We start from the raw sequence: 26,052 nt of genomic DNA on the forward strand, positions 1-26,052 counted from the left end.
AGGCTTCTTGTTCCTGGGGTCCAGCAAAACTTCTTCCCCTGGAGCCAGCCGATCAAGCCCAATCCCCCAACCAAGGGGCAGGGAAGTTAATTTTGGATGGGAAGGATCTGGTGCACGTCCCTTGGTGGCATCTAGAGCAGTAAATCTGCCTGTAAAGACCCACAGAGAGCAGCCAGGCAGCTGGTCGGGGGCCCACGGAGAGACGCCCTGCAGGAAACCGGCACCCTTGCTCATGTCTCTGCATGCAAAAGGAAAGATTTTTGGCTTCTGGCTGAATCCCTCGGGCTCCACGGAGCCTTGAGCTTGCAGGCCACAGGGGCAGGTTGGGAGGAGGAAAACACTAGCATATTTTTACAGAAATTGGAGTCTCCCTGCAGCAGCAAATCCCGTAAAAGCAAAACCCAAGTGAAAAGCAGCTTCAGCTGTTCTGGCTCTGGCTGTGACGGGCTTGGCCCCAGGCCAGCGAGTTAATTCTGCCTATTAACTAATAGTATAGTATTGTCGGCAAAGATTCATTGCTAAACTTATGTTTTTAAGATATCACTTATCATTTAAACACTTAACTCTTGATCCTCGAACATGTACAGGCACCATGTAGCCCTGCAGCCATGCAGCAGATAACCAAAGTCACCGCTGGCTGGGGAGGCCGGGCAATGTTTAACCCTTTTTCCCCTAATACTTTGTCTGAATGATAAATTGACCTGAATTGGACTTTTCAAAGGAGAACAGGCCTTGCTGCTTGGGACCCACTTATTATCACCTGCTTAATGTTCCCAAGCTCAGCAGGGATGGAGGGACTTTTTCCCATAGCAGGTTTTTCTAGCTGCAGTGTGAACAGCAAGAGACACCGCGGATGTGTGTGGTTGCAACCTGACAAGACACATCGAAAATGGCCTCACTCTGTCCTTCCCTGCTGTCCCCGTCACCCCAAATGTTCCGTAGTCCGGTAGAAAACCAGGTTTGGACTTTGGCTCTCCCTGTGTGAAAGCAGCCAGGATGCCCCATCCGCCAGGGCTGAGCCCCAGCTCTGCTGCCCGGCGCCTTTTGGCTGAATATCCCAGATCTGTAGGGTAAAAAAGATGCTATCCAGTGGTCCCGGACCTCTCCACATTCCCAGTCCCCTTTCCAGAGCAGACCAGCGTTTTCACTGAATTTAGTGGTTTTGGGGCGCAATCCGAGCTTGGCGGTAGTGTGGCCACGTGCTGCTAACGACTGCCCTCCCCACCCCATGGGGGATATGGTAAGGGAGGCTTCTCTGCGTAGAGGTAAATCGAGATAAGGTTTTACATCCCCTTACGCTTTGCGAGGGTTCCTGGCCCTGGCTGGCTTGTGCTGAAACGTGATACTGGGAGCCGTTCTCGCTCAACCCGTTTAGCTTGTTACGGCGTCCCGTCCCGCCAGGGGAGCTGGCGGAGGGACCTGCAGCTTTCTCTCCCTTCAGCTCTTTCTTCTGGCATTTCTTAGCTCATCTAAATGAAAGATTCGTGCATGCGACAAACCCTGGCGCTACCTGGTCCCAGAAGCAGGCTGAGATGGAGAAGCAGAAAGGAAGAAGGTAAGCGGACGGCATGGGTCAACCAAACGTTGTTTGGTCTGTTATCTACCCAGGAAGGCAGCAGAGCCCTAGCAAAGCTCCAGGTGAGGACTCACCTCCTCGGGCAGACAGGGATCCGAAGATGCAGATTTAAGAGCCTCCAGTTAAATTAGGAAGCAAAAGTCAACGCATAGATTGCATTAAAGATCTGAAGAATATTGCACTCCTAAAATGAACGAAACTTTTGAATGGTATCCATGGGAACAAATTAAAGAGAAGAGGCACTTTTGAAGTGTTTAAAATAGACATAGGACCGTAGAATTGGGCATGAAATTTTGGGCATTTTGTTCAACAGCTCATTTGAGGTCAGCTTATAATGACAGAGCTGAACGCAGCCAGGTAAACCTTAGATTAGACATTGCGGAAATTATCTGATCATGGTTACGTGGGAACTAGCTGTAGAGTTAAAAGAAACTTTTGGAAAAATGAGTTTGGCAAAGAAATCTCTTCTAGGGTGGCAACCGTGTCAGGTCTTCTTGAAAAAGCTGATATCATAAATGAGCAGGTTTTACGGAAACAGAAAGAAAAAAATGTGGCTAAAGAGCTGCTAAATTAAATAAAAACACAGAAATAACAGGGAAACTCCAAATTCTCAGGATGTAGAGAAATGCCACCATCAAAATGATGAATCATTTCTCCGTGTCTTAAAAAACATATAAATAAAAAGGGGATTAAAATATACAGCAAAGAACAGGTGGAACAAACACCAGAATATAATATTATGCATGTAAATCTAACGAAGAAGATTTTATAGCCATAACACATGACTAGCCAAAGATATTTTTATTATTATTATGGAAAATGTTTTCCTTTTAGTCCTTGATTATTTTATAGTTAGCCAGAAATAGTAATGTTAAAGAATAAAACTGCCCAGTAGGTATCCTCTCAAGAAAAACTGCCAGACATTACATACGGACAGAGATAATGACATAAAAGGGCACACAACTTAATTGTTACAAGTTTAAAGATTTGTAAAAGGAAAGGATACAACCTCTGTTATTTTGTGGCAGGGTATCCATAGCCCAGAAATCCTGCGGAAAATGGTTTTAGATTTGCTCAAAGGAAAAAGCTGAAAAATCAAACTCAGGTCTCTGTTTAATACTGGAAAATTACAGAGTGGAATCCTCGAAATTGAGACTGCTCCAATGGCATTTAATAGGAAACTGGGGAGAAAACTATCTGTTTTTTGTCATTGCTGGTGTTAAAAATTGGAGTTTTGTAAATTCTTAGAAAAGCCATGGAAAAAGTGCAACATTATGGGTCAGGTTCAGGGGTCCCTTGGGCAAAATCCTTTGGTGCCCCGAGACGGTATAGGTTTCTGAAAAGGCAAATATAGGATCACAGACAATAGTTTGTTGTGAAATTGCTCCTTTCTCCTCAGAGATAATTACTGTAAAAGAGCAGACCTGCAGGAGGCAAACACATCTTCTTCTGCAAAAGGGGGGAAAAAAGAGGCATTTTCTCCAGGCCTCTCCAGGGAGGAGCAAGCTAAGGGAGATATGGTGGGATGGATCAAGCAGCGATGGGCAGACAAAAATACCCCAAGACCTGTGGATCTAGGAGGCTGGGAGAGACTAGGGAACGCACCGTGTGCTGTATTACAGGCATTTCACATTTTCCTTTTGGGCGTGGGAGCGTCGGCTCCATTAAGATTTTGGCTAAAACGCGACGGGCTGGAGCAAGTCCTGTGCTCGCGACTGAAGCGAGAGAGCAGCTGGAAGCCCTTGCTTTCTGGCAAAGGCACGCACACGCTCTTCCCGCTCGTATTCAGTCACCTACCTTTTTTGCTGAAGACCCATCGGAGCAACAAGCTTTGGCACCGAGTTATCTGTCGCTGCCCGGGGACGCCGCCGGGCCCGGGCGAGGGGCGCGAGGTGCATGCAAGGGCGCGGAGGGCGGGCGCGGGAGAGCCGCACGACGGGGACGGGGCAGCGTCAGTGCTGTGCAGGCGCCGCGGGGGTGAGGGGAGCACGTCTTGGGGAGAGGAGAGGCAGGATTTGTGCCAAAAATGCTAGCAGGGATGAAGGGGCCAGTTCAGAGGGAGAGGCAGTGTTTCCGCAGGGCTTAAGCGGAGATGCCTGTTCCGTGTTTATCCGCTGACGGGAGACGGGTCTGGCAAGGAGCGGGAGGAAACGCTGCCCAGTTAGCCAAGACGGGTGCCCCGAGAATGGCCCGTCCATCTGCTCCCCGGTGACACGAGGGAGCTGGCAGCAAAGCCGTGCTCAGGGGACTCCCCTGCCCTTGACACACCGCCGCGGTGCCACTTCGAGGACACAGAGCTGGTAGCGAGGTGGTTGCACTCGTCCCTGCAGTGTGCTCCGAGCACGAGGCGGCTGGGATGGTCAGAAAGGTCGTGGTGCGCGGCCCGTCCTTTCATCGAGCCCTTCACCTTCACCCATGGAGGAAGCTCTTTGGCTCTTTCCACACTGGGCTTGGACCTTGCAGCTCCCGGGACCCCCAAGGTCTGTTGGCATCAGCATCCTGGCCGGTCCCTGAGAAGCTTCTGGTTATCAAGTGCTTCTGGGGACTGCCGTTGGCCCTCAGGGCTGCTGACTCCTGCAGCACTGTCTGGAGCTAAGCCCCCGCCACCCTTTCCTGGCACCAAGTGACAACCAGGTGTCCCTGGCCAAAAGCGTTTTAAGGAAAGCAAGCAGCCATGGAGTAGAAGCCTTGCGAGGTAAGATGCTTATGCTTTTAACTGCTTAAGAGATGGTGGCAGAGGGTAAGAATAACTGGTGGGCTCTGCAAGCAGAGGGAGGTCACCAGTCACTCTTGTAAGGCTTGTTTTGGGACCCATCCTCTTGAACAGACTCAGAAGTGACAGAAATAGGGACAAACAGGGAGGTGACCGCATTTGCAGGTGGCATGAAGTTACCAGCACAGAGAGAACAAGAGATGACTGGAGAATTGCATGACACGTAAAACAACGCACACAGGAAAAACAACCGTAACCACGCATAGCAATGGGCTGTTCTTTCCCCTACATGAACCAAGGCCACCAAAAGAAATTTTTGTGAGGTTCAGGTCCAGGTTAAAAAAAAAAAGAGAGGTTAAGAAGTAAAGGAGGTGATTCTGCACATGGACAGGGGATGAACTATGGAACTCCTTGGCAAAGGACGCTGTGTATACAAAAAATTTACAGGAATTCAACTGGAGACTGGACAAGTTCTTGGAAGAGAGGTCCAGAAATATATAAACTACAGCAGGGCCTGGGAAATCCCTGGAACTGAAAAGAGGTGGGAAAGTCTTCCATACAGATCTCTCTGGGCTCATGTAGCCACCAACCTGTCTCCTTTCTGTGATTAAAGCCCTTTCTGGGCTCAGGGGAGCCACCGTGGGAGCTGGAGGCTTGCCCCATGGATCACACCAACCCCGGGACCGAACCACCGGACACTCCTGCGCGTCGACGTGGCACCGGAGCCTGGACGAGGACCTCCAGAGCCTTCGTGCTGACCAGCCGCCAGCCCCGTGTGCTCAGAGCTCAGCTCCTGAGACAAAGCCTGCTGTATGCCATTACTCATCTCCAGGCTGCCATCAGATAGGTCTTTAATTCGGTTTTAATTAAAACAATTCCTTCCTTTTTCCTTTCTCGAAATGGTTTGCATTCTGTCTGGAGCGTCGGGGTTGCCAAGAGCCAGAGCTGCTACGTCAGTGTTGGGCTGAGGGCTTTAACAGGAAAGTGAGTGCAGGCGCTGGTGCTGGTGGGATACGGAGGCAAAGGTCTGTGGGACTGGCTCTGCGCTGGATACATTGCTCAGCAGGCACGCTAGAAAGGAAATAGATTAGCCCCTGATTTACCTGGGAGGACAGATATTTCTTTTCAACTGGTTTTTAGTTTGGAGTCAGTTTTCAGGATGTTCAGATGTCTGCGAGATAAGTAATCTGTGTTGCACTTCAGTCAAACAGGATTTTCCTGCCTTTGGACCAGCAAAACTGTGTTTTGCAAGTGGATGGTCCAGCTGACGAGGTGCTAAGTGTGTAGATCATCACCAGCACTACACCAGGTAGCCTCGAGGGCAGACCCAGCTCCTCCTAAAACCAACAACCAGCACCAAGATTGTCCACAACTTCCAGGAACTATTTCAGAAAAAGAAACTGTCCTGGGGCAGGGTCAAGGGAAAAACAGAGAAACAAACACAAAAAAAGGGCCACATGTCATGCTACAGCTACATCGTATGGCTACACATGTTCCTTTTCCTCAGGCCAAAGAGGAAATTTGATGACAAGGGGCATGTTTGGAGCAGACACAAACACTGGCTTCTGGCTTTCTGAGCACAAGAGACTTCTGACTCTTGGAACAGTCTCCAGAGCCCTGAAATGCCAGATTTTACTAAAGAAAATGCCACAAAAGAGCCTATAGCAGGTTAGGTCAGACAGGTTTAATATAGGAATCTGCTCCCCAGGGGAAAAGAGAGAAGCATTTAGGGCCCCAACACGGGAAACCCGAGTTAAATACCTTGCTTTGTCACCAACCATGCATCTTCAGCAGTGTCTGCAGTGCTGTAGAGGAACAGCTTCACGCCTAGCCTTGAAGTCAGATTTATCATCTGCCACCCCCACCTTCAGAGCAACCCAAAAGCCCAGGTGCACCCGCCCCTGCTAGCACTAGAAGGATGCTTTTTCCTTCAGCGATGAAGGGCTCAGCAACCTCCGTCTGTCCTCTCTGCACCAAAGCAATGCTGTGTGTTAGCCACTGCGCAGAAAAGACAGTCGAGGAGGAGAAGGGCCTGGCACCACTTGGCGCAAGAACAGGGGATCCACAGGCAGGGGAAATGCAAACGTGACGTGATGGGTTTTGTAGTGGCCTTGTCTTCAGGACACTTCCACATCCCAGAATCAAAGAATCACAGACAAAATAGTGACACTGGCCCAGATGGCATCTATGCAGAAGTGGGCATCGAGCAAATGGAGAAAGCTTGCAAAGAGGCTGAAGAAGACCAGGTGGGGCAGAGCTGTGCGAGTGTCCCAGTGCTGCAGCGATGTTAGGACACAGAGATGTCTTAGTGTGGGACCCTAGCACAACGGATGGAGGATCAGAAACATGTGGGAGAAGCACAGCAGGTCCCTCAAAATATCAGCCTTTGGCAGGTTTCCTGCTGGCTGGAGGTCACTGAGTGCTGCTGAAAGCTCTGCAGTCCTCAGGGCAGGTGACCAGGACACTGTCAGCTCCAAGACTGCCGCAAGGACCGCAGCAATGTGAGGGAGCCTGTGGCTGTGGCTAGCATATCTATGAATGGGCTACAGGCAGACACCATTTAGGCATCAAAAATAAAAGCCTAACCTTAGAGCACAGCCTGTAGGTAAGGGCTAGCACTAGAGTAGGGGCTACTGGAAGCTCTATCACATTTTATAGTGATAAAACGCTATTATGGCAATAATGTTGCTTCACCTCTCCAGCACAAGGAGCCCTTCACAAGCAGTCTGTTTGCACAAGAACCTCTGCTGCAGTTTCCCTTGGGATCTTGCCATCCTTGAGGGTTTCCCAGACTCCACTATACATAGCCACATCTGCCCTGATGTGTTAATGATAGTCCCACTGCATGCCCACGTTGGACCAGAGACCCCATAGGGCTTCCCACCAACACTTCTGGGATTTATGCGTGTCTCCTGAACTGATCTCTCTGACACAGATGCCAGGCTTCCAGCAGGGAACAGCTGGTCTTGCAGCACCCAAAGTTACTCCTGTCCCACCGCAGCAGCTGGATAAAGACATTGCCCCAAGGGGGTCAGTCCCCCCGGGCAGTGGGGTGCGAGAGATGGGAGAAAAGCTCCGACAGCGGGACCCTCGCTGCCACCACAGCCCTCAGCACTGCCATCCGCTGAGAGATGTCGTCTGGATGCAGCCTTGGAAATAACACAGAACTGGCAGAAAGCCAGCGTATTTTGGAGCGCCAAGGATTTATCTTTAAAAACAACAAAGACCACAGGCCCGCTTTGCTGGAAAATACCTGCTCGGTCCCGGGATCCTGCATCCTTTGATGCTCAACTGGTAGAACTGGGCATCCGTCGGGAGGTGAATCGTGTTATCTGACAAAGGGGGATTATGCTGTGAAAACTGCTCATTGGGGATTGTATATTAACAGGATATGCTCGGCTAGTTGACAGGAAGCAATAAAGTAATTTGAAGGAGACTGGGAGAGAGTGTGTGAGTTCCTGCGTCTGTGTTAAATCACAGCATTAGATAAGCAAACAGTGGAGCCCTGGAGCCCGGCGCGGGGAGGAACGCTGCCAAAAGGGAGTTGGCCAGTGTGGTGAGCGGAGCCAAAAACCTCGGGGAGCTGCTGCGAGTTCAGCTTGGATGCAGTGCGGAGAGCAGCAGGAGCGCAACCCTTCCAGCCCCCGCGGGCGCTCGGGCCTCGGGTTTTGCGGTGGGCAGCTGGGCAGGTCCTGTCCCCTGTCACCCCAGCTCTGCACGCATGCTCGAGTGGAGAGAGAGCATCGCTCAGCACCCGAGAGACCCCAGCGCGTGCTTGCACCAGCCCAGCCCCCTGGTCTTTCGGGGGCTCCAGGAACGAGCTGCCCCTCCCAGCAGAGCCAAGCCTGGAGGAGGGAGGGGAGGAGAGAGTCAAGACAAGAAATACGTGCAATTGCAAGAAACAAGGCTGCAAGAGCTGCTGAGTGGGATATGAGCTCTGCAAGAGCTACAAGTGTGTTGGTGCTTGATGGACACTGAAGACATGCTCTCTTTAGAGTAACAAATAATAAAAAAGCAGATACCCTGCTTTCCACCACAGACAGAAGAAAGTCCAGTCCTGACCTTTGTTGCGTGTTGAACCTTTTCTTCTCATGTGTTAAGGAATCCTACCTATGCAGACAGCCAGGAAACTTCCCTTGGCAATGGATTATGCCCAAACTTCATCTCATCCTGAAGTGTCTAATGCTGTGATTCACAGAGAAGGGCACCTGGTGGATAGAGCACTGGTCCAGTGCACATCAGGCACTCCTGCATCTGACCGAGATGTTCCCCAGGGGATCAGCACCGGCAAAGTACTCAGCGCCATGCAGCTCTGCAGTGAGGCTTCCCTGGAAGCTGAGGACGTGGTGCAGTTGGACACCTACATTCACTGGAAAACAAGGTCTTGATGGTGCTTTTCGTGAGGTTGTATTTCATGGGGTACAGACATCACCAGTGCTCCCAGTCAAGGAAGCAGCGGTGAAGGGGACAGGACAGTGGTAGATCACTGAAGTCAAGCCAAGGACACCGAGATGGGCCAGTGTCCACACACACCTCTTTTCCTTTTTCACCATTCCCTCTTTGATGAGTGCTTGTCCCAGTCTGGTCCACCAGGCAATCAGCACCTTCATGTGAGCTTTGAACAGGGCTGCGGTCACAAGTGTTTATGTGCGTGAGCACTCGGGATGATGCAGCCCCTGTCTGTGGAGCGGGGCTTCCTCTCACTTTGAGCCTAAGTCCTGGAGAAGTCTTCCCTTGTTTGCACTCACCCCCAGCAACTCTGGTGCTCAAAGGAGAGATCTTCTGCCTGAGCAGCACGGGCATCAGAGCAGGCAGAACAGTTCATTAGTGTTAGAGCCGGCTGCGGTAGCATTGGACTTGGAGGGCTCTAAAGCCACTTGCTGGCACTTACACGAGATGCTCTCCTAATATCCAGAGCTCAGTCCTCCTCAGCCAGCCGGGATAATTGCAGCCTCCACTCACCCGAGCTGCCTGAGCTTCAGCAAAGCAAAAGGCATGCAAAGCATTCGGAGGGCAGCAGAGGCAGCGCAGGCTTTCCCTCCCTGCTCATCCCCCAGGACTGCTGGTTCAATGGACATTTATCTCCTAGGTCTCTCCCATCTTCACGGAGAGCTGGAAAAGAGAAAACACTTCCTTTCTCTGTCTACGGTTCTTAGTGACCTTGTTATGGTTGAATGCATCGGTCATAGCACATCCCTGTCTGCACATCTCTCCATGGGAGAGAGCAGAACAGAGTGTGTGCGGTGGAAGAGGAGAAATGTAGTTATGCCAGCTCACTGGGAGAACAGCTCTGTGATTTAGGGACGCACTCTTCCACTGCCAGAAGTTCCTCTGCAGGGTAGGAACTTGCACAAAATGCAAGGGAAGTAAAGTAAGATGAGGTGAACTGAAGTGAAACAGCATGTTTGTTTCTCAGCTTTAGGGAGTTTCGAGGCTACCTGTAGGGAGCAACGAGGTCTGGGACCATAGATGAGAATATGCAGCCTTCATTGGCTTATTGAGCCTTCCAAAGTGCAGGTTTAGCTGGGACAAGAGGAGCTGCCTAAAGCTAAGCCAGCTCCTTTCTCCAAGAGCAATCGCAGGGGAGCGAGCCATGGCTGTGGGTCCCCATGGGGGTCTAACCTCTTGCTTTGGATGTGAGGTGTTATCGTGCACTCGGATGGCATGGGCAACCCGAAGTGAAAAGCAGATACTCCCTGGAAGGCAGTGTCTTCTGTAGCTTGGTGGGCACTGCTGCCGGCAGCAACCCAGGCACAGGGAAGGCTTGCAGAGCTTTCCTTCCACACTTCAAAGGGACCAGGCTGTGCCAGTGAACCAACCGGCTATCTGGGTTTGAGAGACGATGCTGCAAACTGAGGTCATGCATGGGGCAGCCTGTCAAAACGGCATCACTCAGCAGAATGATGTGGGTGTCCCACGGCACCTTCCAGGCAGGGAGTTTAGGCTTCACCAGGGATTCTCTTCAGTCCATTGCTGTTTGCGTCTAGCACTGTCTCACCCTGGAGAGCCGCACACAGTCACCGTGACCTTCATCACCACCTCAGCACAAGGAGTTACCTGACCTGTTCATGAGTCTTTTCCATGCTCGGTAAAGAGAAAAGCATCCCACAGATAGTGGATGTACTACCTAGGTCCAGTCTGTTGAAATCCAGCTCTGAGCACAGGGCTCTGGAGCTCCCCAGATGGGAAGGAGCTGCCACCGCTTCATGCCTGCCCGCTCTCCACAGCCCTACTCCTCGACATGTCCCTCTGCTCCGTTGGCTCCTGAAGAGACCTCAGATATCCTGACTCTCTTTGCTTCTCCAGCACTTTCCCTCCCTTCCCTGATATCCCCACCCAGCTGCAGGAAAGTGATGTTCTCCCAGTGCATGACCCAATCTCATCACGGCAGAGCTGGAAGGGCTCCTGGAGCACTGGCTCCAGGCCACCAGTGGGGAAGGACCGCTCCCTGGACTGGACTGGTGCCAGGCTAGAAAGAGACACAAGCTGTTTTAACTGCAGTAATTAAATAAATCTTCAGCCCATATGAGAGGGAACATCACGTCTTCCCCACTCTCTCCATACCGCTGCAGTGTGTGCAAGCCAGTGGCATCACCAGACGAGCACATCAGTCCTCCCCAAAAGTGGCTGAAGACTTAGACTGGGGTAAGTTGCTTGGGCTCGGTTTCTTGTTGAGTCCAAGCTGTGTGAGCCCAGCTCCAGGCTCTGGAAGCTGCTGCCCTCCTTCTGCTGTGGTCCCACAGGTCCCCTCCGGTCCTGACAACTGTTGGCATCAAAGAAGTGTCAGGAAGTTGTTCACACTCTTTTGGCTATTGTGGGATAGATCTAGTCCTGACCTCATCTGCAAAAAATGTGCCATTACTCTGTCTCCTTTGCTCTAGCTCCCACCCAGGGCTAACGTCTCTCCACGGCCATCAGAGCCTGTTTTACTGTTGGTTTCGGTAGAGGGAACATAAGGCCTTCAGGACACGCTCACTGCAAAAATCTGAAATCATTCCTCTTAGCCACCCGCCCTGTCCCTCCAGGGATGATGACGATCCCCTGGCAGTGACAGCTCTGCGATGCTGCAGACCAGCAAGTGTTCCCTGAGCCCCCGAGGGCTTCCTAACGTTAAAGGAGCTGTGCGTTTGTCAGTGGGGCCGTGATGCCCCAGCGTGGCCCCGTTCATGTGGGACAAGGCACCTTCAGGTTGGTGTGGCCGGCATGAACCGTGTTGGCTTTCCGTGGGGCCGGGTTGCCTTAACTGCCCCCGGAGTCCCACCATGCACCTCCCTCCTGGTCCCCACCAGAGAGGACATGTCACGGCTCGGCTGAACCCGGTGCTGAGGTTGGACTCCCGGAGGGTGTTTCTCTGTGTCCGGGGAGAAAGCTTTGCTCTTCCGCCGGGAAGCATGAGGATCCCACGTTGCCCATTTCGCTCCCCTTGCAGGGCGTCCCGGTCTCGTCTCTCGGGGCTGGGGCCGCGGGAAGGGGGCCGGAGCCCCTTTCCCCTCCCCCTGCACGGTGGGATTTCCCCCCGCTGCAGCTAAGGCCCCCTCCCCGCACCCGCCACGGCCATCGGCAGAGCTGTGTTTACCACCGGGATCTGCACCGACGTGGCACGGCCTTTCTTCCCTTTCATCCCATTCTCGCTCCCTGAATGCATTCTGCTTGTTTTAGCGGAGCGGGGAAGAGAGCGAGCCCCCCGTCCCCCCGCACCCGGGGGATCTCTCCCAGCAGATGGGGCAGGGATAAGAATATGCATACAGCGACGGCCCTAAGAGGATTTGCAGGCGCCCCTTTCATTGCCGGCCTTTGTATGCTTCTCCGCTGCTGTGGGACGCCTCCGAATTCTCCCTCTGTCTCTCTCCCTTCCACTCCAGAAGAAAAGAATGCGCCTATAAAGGCCTTGTTTGTCCGACTTGTTTGAGGGAACCATATTGCCGTAGGTGCCGAGGGCCCCGGCGTGACAGCATCGCCCCTTTGAGAAAGGGTGACGTGCGGCTCCCTCCTGGGAGCGTCCGCGCGGGCGGCTTAGCCAGGCGCTGGGAAAAAGGTTTCAGTTGCATTTCAATGTTCATTGAACCCTGAATCCCAGGCGCTGCTTTTCCAGGGGCGCCGCGGCCAGACAAAGCGCCGCGAGGGCCACCGAGGCGGAGGCTGGGAAGCCACCGAGGCGGAGGCTGGGAAGCCGCCGTGGGAGGTGCCGCACGCGTCCTCCGCGCCGCGGTCCCGCGAAGGCAGGAGGACCCGCGCGGGGTCCAGCGCTGGCCGCTTCCCCGCTGCCGGCCGGGGCCGTTCCCCGAAATCCCAGCTGGGTGATCCCAGCAGGGCCGGCAACATCGCTTTTCCTATGACATCTAGTGGTAAAGCTGGGGAAGAAAGAAAATGTCGGCGGGGTTTTCCTGGCCTGAGCGTAGCTGTCCCCCGCTGCGACATTTTGCCCTTTGTGTTCCACCCTTTTAAAGAGCAGACAGACCCCCGATTAACAGGGAAGCAAAAACAAGCGGCACAATAGCCTCAGCGGCTCGGAAATGTCAAACAGTCCACCCCGAAACGTGTGCTGCCCCCGCGCCTTGTCTGCATCCGCGGAGCCTGCAAGACGGCCCCGGAGGTTATGGCGGGACTGGAGATGGAAGAAGGTGCAAACGTGTCTATAGTCGTTCTCGCTCAGCTCTGCGCTGCAGCGTGCACCCTTCCTTAACAGGAGCTATGTGACATATAGGTCAGGCCCAGGAAAATTGCATAAGCCCCAGTTCTTAGGAAACTAGACCGAAAAGACCTCAATATTTTCGGGATCTGACTCATGGTTGGTGCATGCTCAAAGCCAGCACCATTCCTTACCATCTGGCTGTGGAACAAATTTTCTGTGTGGTGAAATCCCCAGTTGTTTGGACCAAACTTTAATTTTAAAATGGTCTTTTTAGGAAATGTGACTTCTGAACTCTGTTTTTCCCCAGCTGCTTTAAGGAGTAGTGGGATGCCCTGCCCTCCCTCCCCGCTCAGCAAAATGCCCTCTGGTCCTTGCAAATGGGCTCCAGTCCCACTTTGAGAACATCACTTCTTGTCTTCATTTTGAGACACCCCTGCCAGGAGCAATGCGGGGAAAAGCCTATCCAGGAGGGAAAAGCTTACCGAGTTTTGGGGGAAAATGTCTGCATCCTGTGCTGCCAACAGCCACTGAACTGCCAGCTGTGGTGGCTGGGGACAGAAGGGACCATTGACCCTAAGCCATCCTCCTTACATCCTAGCTCCTGGAGCAGATCACCTTGACTTGGCAAACAGGGGAGAAGCAACCCAGGGCACGCAGAGGACTGTGATAGAGGAAGGATATGTCCACAGATGCCTCAGGGCTCTTCAGGGCCGGATTGACTGTGGGGATGCAGAGGCGAGAAGGAAGGATGTGAGGATGGGGTAAGGATGACGGAGAGCACCGCGGTGGTCCTGCACCGAGGCGGAGTGGCTGTAACCTCTGCTGAAGCTCACGGGCTGTGCCAAGAGTCTGTGCCAAGTAGCTGTGCCACACCACGAGCAGCCAGACATGCAGCTGAACCCAATTCATTTGACCGAAGGTTGATCCTGCACGGCTGCAAATTGCTAAATAAAACATGGGGGGGGGGGGCCACTGCTTCTCTCCTGTGACCTTTAAATCAGCCCATCCAAGCACTCCTAGGCACAAGTGATGGCAGAACAAAACTTGGGGTCAAGGGAAGACCTTGGGCATTTAAGGTGAAACGCAATTTGGGAAAGTGGTGGTTATTTGAAACCACCCCCATTTTAACTCTGTCAGCCAAAAAAATAAACAAAACTCAGAACAGCATAAGCTGTCTTTAAAAATTAAATGCATTGAATCTAGAATCACAGGCACTAAAATGCGTTAATAATAAATAGGTCATGATTCTGTCCGCCAGGGCTCAGGCTGCTTGGATTCGCTGGTACAGGTCCTTGGGGTCATGAATGCACAATACTCAGACACTTTTGACATTCCTGTAATGCATTTTACAAGAAAAAAGAAAAAAGAAAAACAGGGTATGAGGCTGAAAATCGAGGCAGAACCCCACAAATGCTTATGGGAGCTGTGGGATGATGAGAAACTCTGCCAGAAGGAGGACAAGTCATGCGTGGCCCCACTTCAGCTGCGAAGAGGAAGAAGTTTGGCTCTTCCGAGCGCTGTTGGTGCAGGCACCTAACGAGTCTGTGCCTGCGACCTGAGCGGGACGTGTGCTGGGACTCAGGGAGGAGGGCGAACTCTGCCCTCCCCCCGGGATGACCCAGGCATCCTGTTGCAGCTGGTGGCCGCAGCCTCTTTGAGCTCCGCGTCGTGGCTCCCAACGACCTTCAGCAGGTCCAGCTGGACCTTGTGCATCTTCCTGCTGCTTGCACGTCCTCGACGTCTGCAAGCTGCTGCTCGCAGACTGGCCCTCTGTGGCCACCATGAGTCCTCCCTGATTGCCATCCCACCCACCGGTGGGGCTGGAGTCCTCCTCTAACCCCAGGCCATGTCCTCCAAGCCTCCTAGATGCCTTCCTGGACTACCTTTCCCTTCACACTCGTGCTCAGTATCTTCCTGCAGGGTCCTAGCTTGACAAGTGGCAGGAGCTGCTGTCTCCACCGCCTGTTGGGGCAATCACTGGTGGCTTCAGATTGGGTCTGTGAAGGCAGCAGAGTGTTAAGGCGTTTCATAAACTCACCTAGTATTTGTGTCTCCTGCAAGGCTCTTTTATTACCCTTACCGAGTTGACCGTTTTGTTTATTCCCCCACCTTAGCCTGCTCCTCTTTTCTTTTAAGGGGCCCAACAACCCCATTAGGACTGAGTTCGTTCCAGGTTTTACCTGTCAGACATGATATTATTTCCACCAACTCCATGCGTGTCTCTGGGTGCACATTCATTGCAAATACATTAATGAGCTTGTTCTGAAGCCATACAAAACATCACACCCACAACTGCACAAAATTGTCACTTCATACTATGCAAAAAGGCTTTTCCTTCCCTTCTTTCTCTGCTCAGTGAGACAACAGGTCCTCCTCTGAGTCGAAAAAAGAAATGCTGTTTGCAAAATACTGTTTGGCCTATAACTTGGGCTCCTGGGATTTGCTTCTCAGCAAGCCTGAGGGACAAGCGTGATGTAGGTGGAAGGAGAGAGAGAACGATGGATAGGGAATTGCCAGGACTCATTCCGAACCTAAGGGAAGAGTCAGATGGGCTGCAGAGGACTCACATGGATGGTAGAAAGAGAGACAACTATCTGCTTCCGTCTTCCCCAGCCTGTCCCAGGAGACCACCCCAGGGCAGAGAAGGGAATGCTGATCCATGCCTTTCTCTGGTGCTCATCTAAGCGCAGGGCCAGGCACCCTTGGTGGGAAGGGAGCACTGAGTGCTGCATCTACGGTGGTCTGAGGTCTCCTCCAACGTCACCAGGGATTGTGCTCCCCTGCGTGGGGCTGGTGGCATTGACAGGACCACGGAGAACAGAGCTTAAATGCTATTACAGAAGCATAATCCAAGTGTCTGCGGATGCTGGGTCTTCCCACAGCTGGTGCCTGGCCCTCAGCCGCTGATGTGAACGTCTCCGAGGCTGAGCCAGTCTCGAGCAGAGCCCCGTGGGACACCAGCACATGGGTCACGGCCACGTGCAGAGCAGCACTGGAAGGGCAGCCCAGACATCCCGGGTTTGGACTTAGCCCGGGAGGATGCAGGGCATTGCTCCCACTCCCAGCGCAGGGAGTAGCATCAGGCCAAACAGGTTTTGCTGGAGTCATTAGCTTTTGCTTCAGCGGCTATTCCTTGGTTACACTGCGGTCTGGTTTTCAGTGCATCTGCAGAGGAAGAACCAGTTTGCTTGACGTACCCACATGGCTGGGGGCTTTCCAGAAACCAAAACTCTGGGAAAAAAACCTTTTGCACCCAGGACCCAGCTCCCACAGACCCGCATTGCCTTCCCCAGGCTGCAGAGCAGGATCTGGGTGGAAGCTGCAGCCGTCGCACGCGTGCTCCTCAGGCAGCGCAGGATGCCGGGAGGGATGTGAAGCCTGAGCCTCCCTTCGGCAGCTCGCTCGGCGCCCGCCGCTCCTCGCCGAAGCCGCTCCGGGATGTGCATCGCTGTCCGGCTCCCTCTGCGTTCGTCTGGAAGCATCGCTGATGACCTGCCGCTGTTCCCGTCTCCTTGGCGACTGCACATGCCAACATCTCCAGACAAAAGCTCTCCTGGCACATAATGGGAACAGGAGGGAGTGCCGGGCAGCGGCATTCAGCCGTTGGGGGCTGCTTTAATAGTGCACACGCTGGGGGCTGCTTTGCAGCCGCCGGGACTCCAGCCCCTGCTTTTTCCGAGTCAGCCAGCGCTGCCGACTCTGAGATAATTCCTGTTTAAAAACCAGATGGGTATTTCAGGTATGTGTCCACGTGCGTTGCGCACATCTCCCTGGGGACCCTGCCGCAGCTCTGCAGCCCTCGCGAGGCTGCACACGGCAGTGTCTCACTGCGCTGTGTGCTCCTAGCTGTCTTGCACAATTTTTCCTCCACTTGCAAACGCAAGATTCAGGGCAGCGGAGAGCAATGCCGGGCTCCTGCACGCTGGTACGGGCTGCCCAGCCTGCTCGCGCATCCCTCTTGCGCTGCATGCCAGAAGTGTGTTGTGCTTTGCATGTGATGTGTGTGGTTTGCATTTGGTGCGTATGGCTGCTACGTGCCCTGGGTACTGATTCACACGAGCGCCTGCCTCTAGACTCACGTCCTGCGAGGCACACAGCTACATATGTGACAAGGACGGAGCCTGGGGCTCGTCTCACAGCCGAGATCACAGCTTATCTTCCCGATGGACAGTGCAAAACGAGGATTTAAAACCCCTGCCTACACCTCTGCAGCAAGGCTGATAGCACAGGCATGCAGCATAGCAGGGTCTATTCCTTGCTGCGGGAAAACTGAGGTATTCAGGGGTTTACCGGTTTGCCCACAGTCACCTTGGAAGGGAAGCAGAGACAAAAAAAGACAATCCAGACCATGCTCCACTCCTCCCCAAACCCTCCTGCATCCCATTCCCGTCTCCTGCTCCTCCTCGCGCAAGCAAGAGGGCAGAGCGGGGACGAAACAAGGGGCATCCGACACGGCAGCGCCCTTCCCTGGGCCGTGCCGCGGGAGATGCTGCTCCTTCCCAGGAGGAGGGCGGGAGGCCCGGCGAGAAACGGAGCGGAAGGAGCCGGGCCCGACGTCGAGGAGAGCTGTGCCTGGAGCTGAACGCCGGCCAGGCTCCCCGTCCCCGCTCGTCCCCATGGAAACCCCGTCCCAGCCGCCCCTCCTTGCAGCCGCGCTGGATTGCAGGTCACCGGCGCATGGCCGTGATGGCCTGAGCGGTCTCCCACGGGGCGAAGCGGCTGTCTGCAAAGCCAGGGCCGCCGGCCAGCGCTGCAAAAGCTGTAGCGGGGCCATGGGGACGGATCCTTTCCCCGCTTCCCCGTGCCCGGCACCGCAGGCTGGGGGATGCCCAAGCATCCATCCCTCCTTCCCCAGCACGGCCCCGCTCCAGCCCCGGCGTTGTGCAGGGTGCCCTGGTGCACGGCTCTGCGCGGGCAGGATCGCACCGCCCCGCAGCTCGGCTCAGCTGGTCCTTCCCCTCCCGCATTCCCTTCCCAGCACGAGTCCCCTGAATGCTCCATTTGAAGCTAATTCTGGCTGAAATCTGGTTTGCTTTCCGATGTTGCTGCTTTAAATTGGAGAGATTGACCTTGTAGCGGGAGGTGACATGCAGATGCACATCAGCAGCCCGTCAGAGCGGGCGGCGGGGGCTGGGGGGGGGGGTTGCCGAGCCGCCTCGGGGACAGGCCAACTATTTTATGAGTAATTTAATATCTGGAACACAGACTTTTCATTCCCAGAGATCTGCTGGGGAAAGAAAGAGCCTTTCTGCAGCCCTGCAAAGGCTGTTCCTCATAAGGAGGCAGAACAGCAAGAAGGGCTGGGACTTAACCCCTGGGTGGCCGGCCTGGAGCAGAGCCTCTGCAGCTCCGAGTTTGTGCAAAGCAGGTGGGAAAAGCAGGAATCCCTGCACAGCTCAAAGCGGAAGACAGGCTGATCCATGTGGCTCTGAGCAGAAGTTGAGTGAACCCCCCAGGCATGCCCCTGCCCAGCACGTACACCCAAAACCCAGCATCCCGGCCCCGTGGCACATGAGGACTGAGTCCGTGCAGGGTTTCCGCGTGCCTCCTGCATGATAACAGGGTTTGGGGAAGGGGCTGGAGCACTGAGACTTGCGGCTTTGCGCTGCACGACGTTGCCCAAGGGCAGGGGAGAAGGTGGGTGGCAGCCATCAGCTGGGTAGCAGCGATCGTCCTTTGGTGCCGGGAGGCTGAAGGGAAGGAGATGCTTGTGGGGTGCTCAGAAAGGTGCTGCTGGCTGGGGACAAGTATCCTCAGGCCTACGAGCAACGTAATGGACTACGTGGGAGAAGAGCTAGGGAAGCAGACAAGAGTTTGCAGGAGAGATTGGACCACACGACCTCCAGCAGTCCCTTCCAGCCAGCGTTTCTGTAGATGTAAGATGTTGCTAGCAAGGACCAAGGTGAACCAGATGTGGTTTAGGAAAAAGAACTGAACAGGACAGCTGGGGAGAACGGTTATTCCTAGCACATATCTATGCAAACGGTGTGGGGGCCAGCGAGGAGACTGCAGGAGCACGGTCAGGATCGGGGTCCTCTCGGAGGGCCGATCCCTCGTGCCGTCTTTGTTTGGCTGTGCACATCACGTGCTGCCCTGGCTGCTCCTCCATTGGGAGGTATCCGGGATTAACCCGGTACAATGCAAATCCTGCAAACGGATCAACACCTTTGAAAGTGCCGCTGCATTTGTGAGTGATATTAGACACCTGACCAGAGCGCAGAACCAGCATCCCTGGGTCAATCTCGCTGACAAACAGCATGACCGTGGCTCCCACACTAAATACACCCTCTGCAATGTGCTTTGATCTCTCCGGTTAAGCTTCACTTTCCATGAATATTGATAGGCACTTAGCACACTGCATCACATCAGATCCTGCCTGCGGCCTGGGCTGGAGCTTCAGCACAGAGAAAACCCCCAAAACACCAACAGGATGATGCAGGAAAAAACACCCTGTGGTATTCTTGCTGATCCCCGTTGCTATGTGCCTTGAAATAGGAAGATTTTATTTTAAATCCTATCAGCTCTCTATGAATGTTTAATGTCTTTGCTTCTGTGGAGCTTTGGACCAACTGCTCCAGACAGTCTTATTTTCTTTTACTGTGACCCTGGGCACTACCAAAGATCTTGCAGATGACTTTGCCCACGGGCTGTGGGCCTCCTCTTGTGGATGGTCCCATGGGAGAGGGGCACCCATGCTTCAGCTCCTGCCTCAGTGAGCATTTAATAAATTGAGAGGAAGGTGTCTTCTCCAGCTGCCAAGGGGTGAGACCTCTGTATTGGAGGCCCACGGCCTTAGGTCTTCCTGCAGGGTCACAGAGCTGCTGCCCACACCGAAAGGGGATGGAAGAATTTAACAGTGTTATTGCAAAGACCACAACCGGCCCGAGCTGCTCATGGCCCTCTGGACCTCTTTTCTCAGCGCATACGCGGTTTTGGGTACGTGAGGGATGTGCTGCTCCGTGGTCCACGTAGTGGCAGTTTCAGAGGAGCGGACAGCATGCTCTCTCCTCCTCTGGAGTTAATTCCCAAGGCAGAATTGCTGGCAGCCAGGCACTGGTGCTGTCTGAGACCCATGGAGGAAGGACTGTCCTGTGCTGTTCTGTTTTTCAACTGCGTAAACAGAGAGAGCTGCATTTTAAAGACGCTTGGCATCTGCAATGCCCTCCGACCCTCTCTGGGTACAGTCAAGAGCCTAGAAACCATTTGACTGATGCTGGTGTTAGATCAGACATTAGTTTTAGAAAGAAAAATCTCTCCCTTTGCTGAGGTGCCCTGACAAAGACCTTTTGAAAAGTCCAGATAGATTATATCAGCTAGAACCACAGAAAGCTTCATTTTCAACTTGCTGTCTGCCAGGATCCCAGGTCCCTCCCTGCAAAACTGCTTTCTGCCTCCAGCCTGTCCTGTTACATTGGGTTACCCCATGAAAGATGGACTTTACATTTGTCTCTATTAAATGTCAGCAGGTTCCTGACAGCTTGTTTCTCCCGCCTGTCAGGGCCCTTTTGAATGACAGCCCTGTCCTCCCAGGTATTGACTGCTCCTCTGTTTGGTGTCATCTGCAGACTCGCTGAGGGTTCAAGAGACTTCAGTGGCATGCACTATCACGACTGTACTTTGGAGGTCAAGTACCTACTTATTCTTTATCTCCACCTTCCCTGCAGGTGCCTGCCCCAGACGTGCAGGGCTGTGTCTAGTTGGGATGCTGAGTTTTCAGCTGCAGAACTGGTCATGCGCATTGCAGCCACGTTTTAAAGCAGCCCAGGGCTCCTGCAGCTGGCAAGCCTGACAGCGGGCAGCTTTAGGCTGCAGTGCTGAATGTCTCTGCCCCAAGTTTGCGATAGGAAGCGGAGGTCTGGGGATGGGGTGGCTGGACACAGGGACAAGAGCCAGACTTGGCTGGGGGAAGGACCAAGCAGAGAGGTGGTGAGGAGTAGGCATTAGCGCAGGGCTGCAAGAAGCAGCATTAATCGTGACCGGTGCCTTGAAGCCTCCTCCCAGACCCTATAGGCAAGGCAGAGCTGAGCCGCACGCTTCTGCCCGGTCCCTGCAAGCTTTTGGCCTCCCAGCCTGTGGGACCGGGACGGTCCAGATTGCGAGGTCTGGGCTGATTCAGTCTCCAGTGCCATCTGCCGGCAAACCGTCCTGGACAAAACGGGAGCCCGCAGCTCCTGGTACTGCCTGCCGTGCCTGGGGGCTGCAGGCAACCTGCTGCGGCATTTACAGGTACAGCCCTGGATTGTCACCTGCCCCAGGGGAAGGATGTCCTTGGGGTCCTCCATCTAGGGGCCCTTGGGACTGTCAGCTCCGCTGGTGATAAAGCCATTTCTGGAGGGGAGATCGCTGAGCTATAGGGTTTGCATTTTTTGATCCTTTACTGTGGCTATAGGACCGCTCTATAGGACCCGTTGCATTAGGGGCTAGCAGCTATGGGGCTGTACAGCCCTACCGGAGGAGTCAGGTGTACCTGCGTATAGGTGCCTTTCGGGCTAGTGTCTGTAGCCAGGCTGCGGATGTGCTCTGAAACCACCATCCCCATCGGATGCATTTGTCCTCTCATCGGGAATGGGGCTGATGGGCTTTGGAGGGGCTCAGGGAGGGTTTATTCAATCATGGCAGCAGGCTTTGACTTCCCCAGATAGACGTGGTTCATCTTGCCTTAAGCAAGTCTCTGACGAGATTCTGGGGAGGTTGTTGTCACCCCCCCCCCCCCCAAGGGCTAGGACAGATGCGGTGTCCCCTGATCCTACCAGGCTCCATAGCACATCACCATCTCCAGTGGCTCCCCATACACTCCCAGTACCCAGTGTCCCCAGTTTTCCCGCTATGTTCCCACTGCTAGAGACTGGACTTCCACTCTTTTTTTGCTAACCCTGGGCTGGGACTTTCTCTGGGCGGCTCTATAAGGAGATGCGTTTACTCAGCGGGGTTTGTAGCACGAATTGCATTTATTGACTGGCTCTGCTCAGCAGCGATGAGGTGCTAGTGAGCCTGGTCTGCACCTTGATGTGCAAGAAGCAGTGTCCTGGGAAGCGGTGTGGGTGGCTTTATCCAGCGTCTCCCGGCCTGGGAAAAGCACAGGTCTGTGATCCCACCGCGCTTGCTGCGAATGGCCCAGCCAGGCATCCTGCCGTGTCGCGGGAGGCAGACTGCTTGTTTCTCACCCAAACATTTGACGTGGTCACTCCTTGCTGCCCTTGGCCCGGCCGTTCCTGCTTCGGTCTTTGGGCCGGCAGACTTTGGCGTGCTGTGCGATTTTGAAGGCTGCTCTCCCTTCCCTCCTCCCTGGTGGTACCCAGGAGCTGGGAAAGCTCCAGGACCAGGCTCAGAGACGGAGAAGCAGAAGCAAATCCCGGGTTAGGGCCAGTAGCAGGAAAGGGGCTGCAGAGGGGGTCCGGGTGGTGTCCGCAGCAGGCTAAACCTCGGGGAAGATCAGGAAGCCAGAGAAGATGCTGTCAGCCCCTTCGATGCCTATGACGGAGTTCTTCTCCGTCGGCTCCAGCCAGACGGACTCTTCCGCTGCCATCTTGAGCACCACACCACCCGTGGTCACCTGGTAGCTGCTTTGCACGAAGTCACAGAAAGTCACCACTTTCTGGCCCTTGCTGCCACCCCGGCCTTTCTTTATGTTGATGCACAGGTTGCCTTTGGATGTGATGTGGTAGGTGAAGTAGTAGATGCCGGGGATCCGGCAGGTGAAGCGGCCGTACCGGTTCTCGTAGTGGCTGTTCTCGTTGGTAATGATGCGGTCGAAGCGGATGGGCTGCTCTCGGCGTGGCAGGATGCTAATCATCCTGGCAGCCGAGAAGGCGGACTTCAGAGTGGCCTTGTAGTCGCCGGAGTCTCCCTGGGGCCCGGGGGGACCCATGGGGCCTGGAAGTCCCTTTGAACCCATGGGGCCCTTGGGGCCAAACTTCCCAGGGTACCCCGGTGCCCCTGGCTCTCCCTTCTCCCCAATCTCTTCTTCATCCTCCACGTGGCCAGGGGGACCTAGAAAAGAGGAGGAACAGTTTTTACGGTTGCAGCTGAGCCAGCATGGCTGCCCACCCGACACACGTAACTCCCGCTGCTTTCTGATCTGTATGTCCTCCCTCCCCAGGTTTCTTAGCGTGTTTTCTTCCTGCTGCTCCAGCCTGTCTGGTCCCTCTTGTCCCTGACTGTCACTCACCTGGTGACACCTCAGAGACCCTCACTGTCCTGGTGGGCAGTGATCCCTGTCGGGTTGGTTTCCCAGGCCTCGCACTGCCTTTTGCCTGCTCTTGCCCTTAGTAGAACGATGTTTTCCCCACCCGCAGCCTCCTCCTTACCTCGCTCCCCCTTTTCGCCGTTCGCCCCGTCAATGCCGTTGCTGCCAGGCTGGCCTGGCGACCCGGGGATGCCCGGGATGGTGCCGTAGGTCTTGCAGAGTGTGGCACTTGCCAGCTGCCCTCCAGCCAGGCAGACCAGCATCAGCCCCACCGTCCGCATCTCGTTTTCCCTGCGGGAGCACAGAAAGATGCTGCAGGGCTGCAGGTCCTCAGGTAGTGGGAGGGATGGAGCAGCCGCTCGGCACAGCTCTGGAGAGCAATGCCTAGAAGCAACTCTGGTTAATCCCATCAGGGAGGGGAAACACCCTGCTATGGAGCCAAATCCACCCTGATCCTGGCCTCGGAGGGACCCACTCCTTGGAGCATGGGGAAGCTTTTGCCCTAGGGAGGGACCAGTCTCTTCCAGCTCTTATATTGCAGTATAGAAGTGCCCAGAGCTTCAGCCGGATGAATATTAGGGGACAGGTTAGCCTGTCCCGGAGGCCTCCTGTCCGGCTTGGTCGTGCTGCTGTGCAGAGAGCAGCAGGGAAGCAGGAGGCTGCGCTGGCTGCAGCTGGGCTGCCGGAGAAGGGCAGCACGCTTACGTGCCGCAGGACCCTGCTCTGACTTCCCAGGGCTCCCTGAGAGAAGATATTCTCCAACCCATCCCAGGACCATAACACGTAGGGCCAAATCCTTCTCCAAGCCAGAGCAGCTTCATCGTCTGCAAGGGGATCTCTCTCGCTTTCCACCAGCATATCAGAGAACCAGCTTTAGTCCCCACAGATAGAAAAGATACCCCCAAACCTCCCCTCCTAACCCCTGTGGGCTCCCAGTTGTGTCCTGCAACAGGTCTTCTATATCTCAGGAGCATTTCTACATCTCACCAGCCTTTTGGAGACAGTCAAATCAGCCTCCAGTCCCTGTGGTCCTATTGCCCTACCTGCATCCTACAGCTGAGCTGCTTCCCCAGGCTCCTGGTGCTGCCTGGTTTAGGCTTAGCCCTGGGCATTTTTGAACTGTATCCAGACATGATAACATCCCAGCCACACTCTCTGGCCTCAGAGGGGTTCTTCCAGGGGTGATTTTCCCAGGGATCAGTGGGAAAAGAGGCAGGCGAGTCAGCTCCTCCAGCCGTGGCATCTCTAATTCAGACACGGCAGGCACCAGGCCAATTCTCAGGCTCCCAGCTCAAGCTCGGGCAGATAAAAAGAGCATCTCATGGCAGGGAGCCATCCCCAGGGCACCTTTCAGACTGCCGCTCAGTCCCTGATAACCCCTCCGGGCCTTTCTTATCTTCCCTTTCCCTCTCCCCTTCTTCTCAGTGGGGCACAAAGGGCTGGGGTCCCAGGCAAGCATCTCCATCACCCCCAGCTCCAGCAGCCCCCTTTCTCTTCCGTCCCAGGCCACAGCAAAGTGCCAGCGGCTGGTTTGGTCCCTTCAGGAGCCCTACGCACGGGGTGACTGTCATCCCAGCGCTGCCAGGTTCCCCCTGCGTTCCTACCTGCGGGAGGGAGCTGGGTCTCAGTCCTGCCAGCGGCTCACTCTTACCTTGAGCTTCTTGTGGCACGAACCGGGAAATGGAACAGGACACAGCGGAGTCCTGCTTGGGAATGGCCCCGGAGGGAAGCAGAAGTTTGATGCAAACTAAGTATTGTGAAAAGATTTGGCCACATCCCTTTTTTTTTTATCTTTAGCTCCTCTGCTTTCTTCACTGGCACTTTCATATCCCCTACAAGTGCTATCCACCAGCTCAGCAGAACACGAAGACCCCGGACAACGCCCTGGGGCCCTTCAGGCATATGGTGCTTCAGGGCCCTGTCTAATGTCATGCTTGCTACGGCGAATGCTGCCATGAGGTCAAGGCAAGGTCTGGGTAGTCCTCCAAGAGGTCCTTGTCTTTGTCCATGTGGCACCTGCATAGATCCAGGCCAGTCCTGTTGAGGTTAATGCTCCTCACTAGGAGCAAGCCATGCTCAGGCCTGCTATGGTGGGGCTGCTAACCGGTGTCCTGCTGCACACGGCAGAGGTGAGCCAGATCTTCGGATGTGGCTCATATCTCTTCCCCGGGCAGCTCACTGCAGCACTGGATGGTCACTGAGGGTGACAGCTCAAGACACCAAAGAAGAGCCATCTCCCAAGGCCATAACCATTAGCCCCCTCCAGCCAAGAGCTGAGCATCCTCCACTTGGACATTGTGGAAACCCTGCTCTCCCTTGCAAAAGCTCCTCAGGTTTGGCCTGAGGCTGGATCCTGTCCCTGCACCTGTGCTTCCAGTGCTGAGCTCCTGCTAACCCCATATAACCCCCCCAGGCACCCTTTCACCACTTGTTCTGAGCTGGCAGCAAAGAGTCAGTCCCCAGATAAGTCCCTGGTGCCTGCTCTGCACCTTCTGGGGTGGCGGAGCCCTTCAGAAGTGCTCTGAAATCAGTGGGGCGGTCACTGGTGAGACTGGGGATGTCCCAGTTGCCTGAGGCCTGGCTGTGTGTTTTGCTGTGCGGTTTGTGGCCCTCTGTAACCAAATTGCATGCACTTGGGCAGGACGGGGGATTCCAGCACCCCTGCCACGAAGAGCCTTGGGTGCCCCGTAGGCTGGGACCGTGTGTGGTCACAGGAATCATGTCCTTCCTGCAATCAGTGCAGCTGTGGCTCCTACCCTCCACCCCAGCAGAGCAAAACTGGGCTTATGGACTGTGTCTGTCACTCGCTGAAGCTGAGGATGGCCGGGCCAGCAAGGGCTCAAGGACACCCGTTTTTTTCTCATACGCTCACATACACGTGTTGCACACCACATCCATCCTGTCGTGCATGGGCTTTGCCTGCAGAAAGCCAAGTATGAAGGAAA

General features: G+C 54.5%; 1 protein-coding gene and 1 long non-coding RNA gene across 3 annotated transcripts; one reads left to right on the forward strand and one right to left on the reverse strand.

Annotated features, from left to right (window-relative positions):
- Positions 1-1,351: 1,351 nt before the first annotated feature.
- Positions 1,352-14,970, forward strand: LOC112988481 (uncharacterized). Its single transcript, XR_003260546.2, has 3 exons — positions 1,352-1,555; positions 4,903-10,934; positions 13,229-14,970. It is a non-coding gene; the product is annotated as an uncharacterized LOC112988481 (long non-coding RNA).
- Positions 14,971-21,855: 6,885 nt separating this feature from the next.
- C1QB (complement C1q B chain) lies at positions 21,856-24,841 on the reverse strand. 2 transcript variants are annotated; one of them, XM_026109024.2, is made up of 3 exons: positions 24,759-24,841; positions 23,229-23,398; positions 21,856-22,911 (listed from the first exon to the last, which is right to left on the reverse strand). In XM_026109024.2, the coding sequence occupies exons 2-3, from the start codon at positions 23,386-23,388 to the stop codon at positions 22,337-22,339; spliced, it is 735 nt and encodes a 244-aa protein (XP_025964809.1). In that variant the 5' UTR covers positions 23,389-23,398; positions 24,759-24,841; the 3' UTR covers positions 21,856-22,336. The 2 variants fall into 2 exon arrangements, with proteins under 2 accessions (XP_025964809.1, XP_025964808.1); XM_026109023.2 differs by having other exon boundaries at positions 24,712-24,816.
- Between the last annotated feature and the right edge of the window lie 1,211 nt (positions 24,842-26,052).

This window comes from Dromaius novaehollandiae, chromosome 24 (genome assembly GCF_036370855.1).
Source record: "Dromaius novaehollandiae isolate bDroNov1 chromosome 24, bDroNov1.hap1, whole genome shotgun sequence".
Classification (NCBI taxonomy): Eukaryota; Metazoa; Chordata; class Aves; order Casuariiformes; family Dromaiidae; genus Dromaius; species Dromaius novaehollandiae.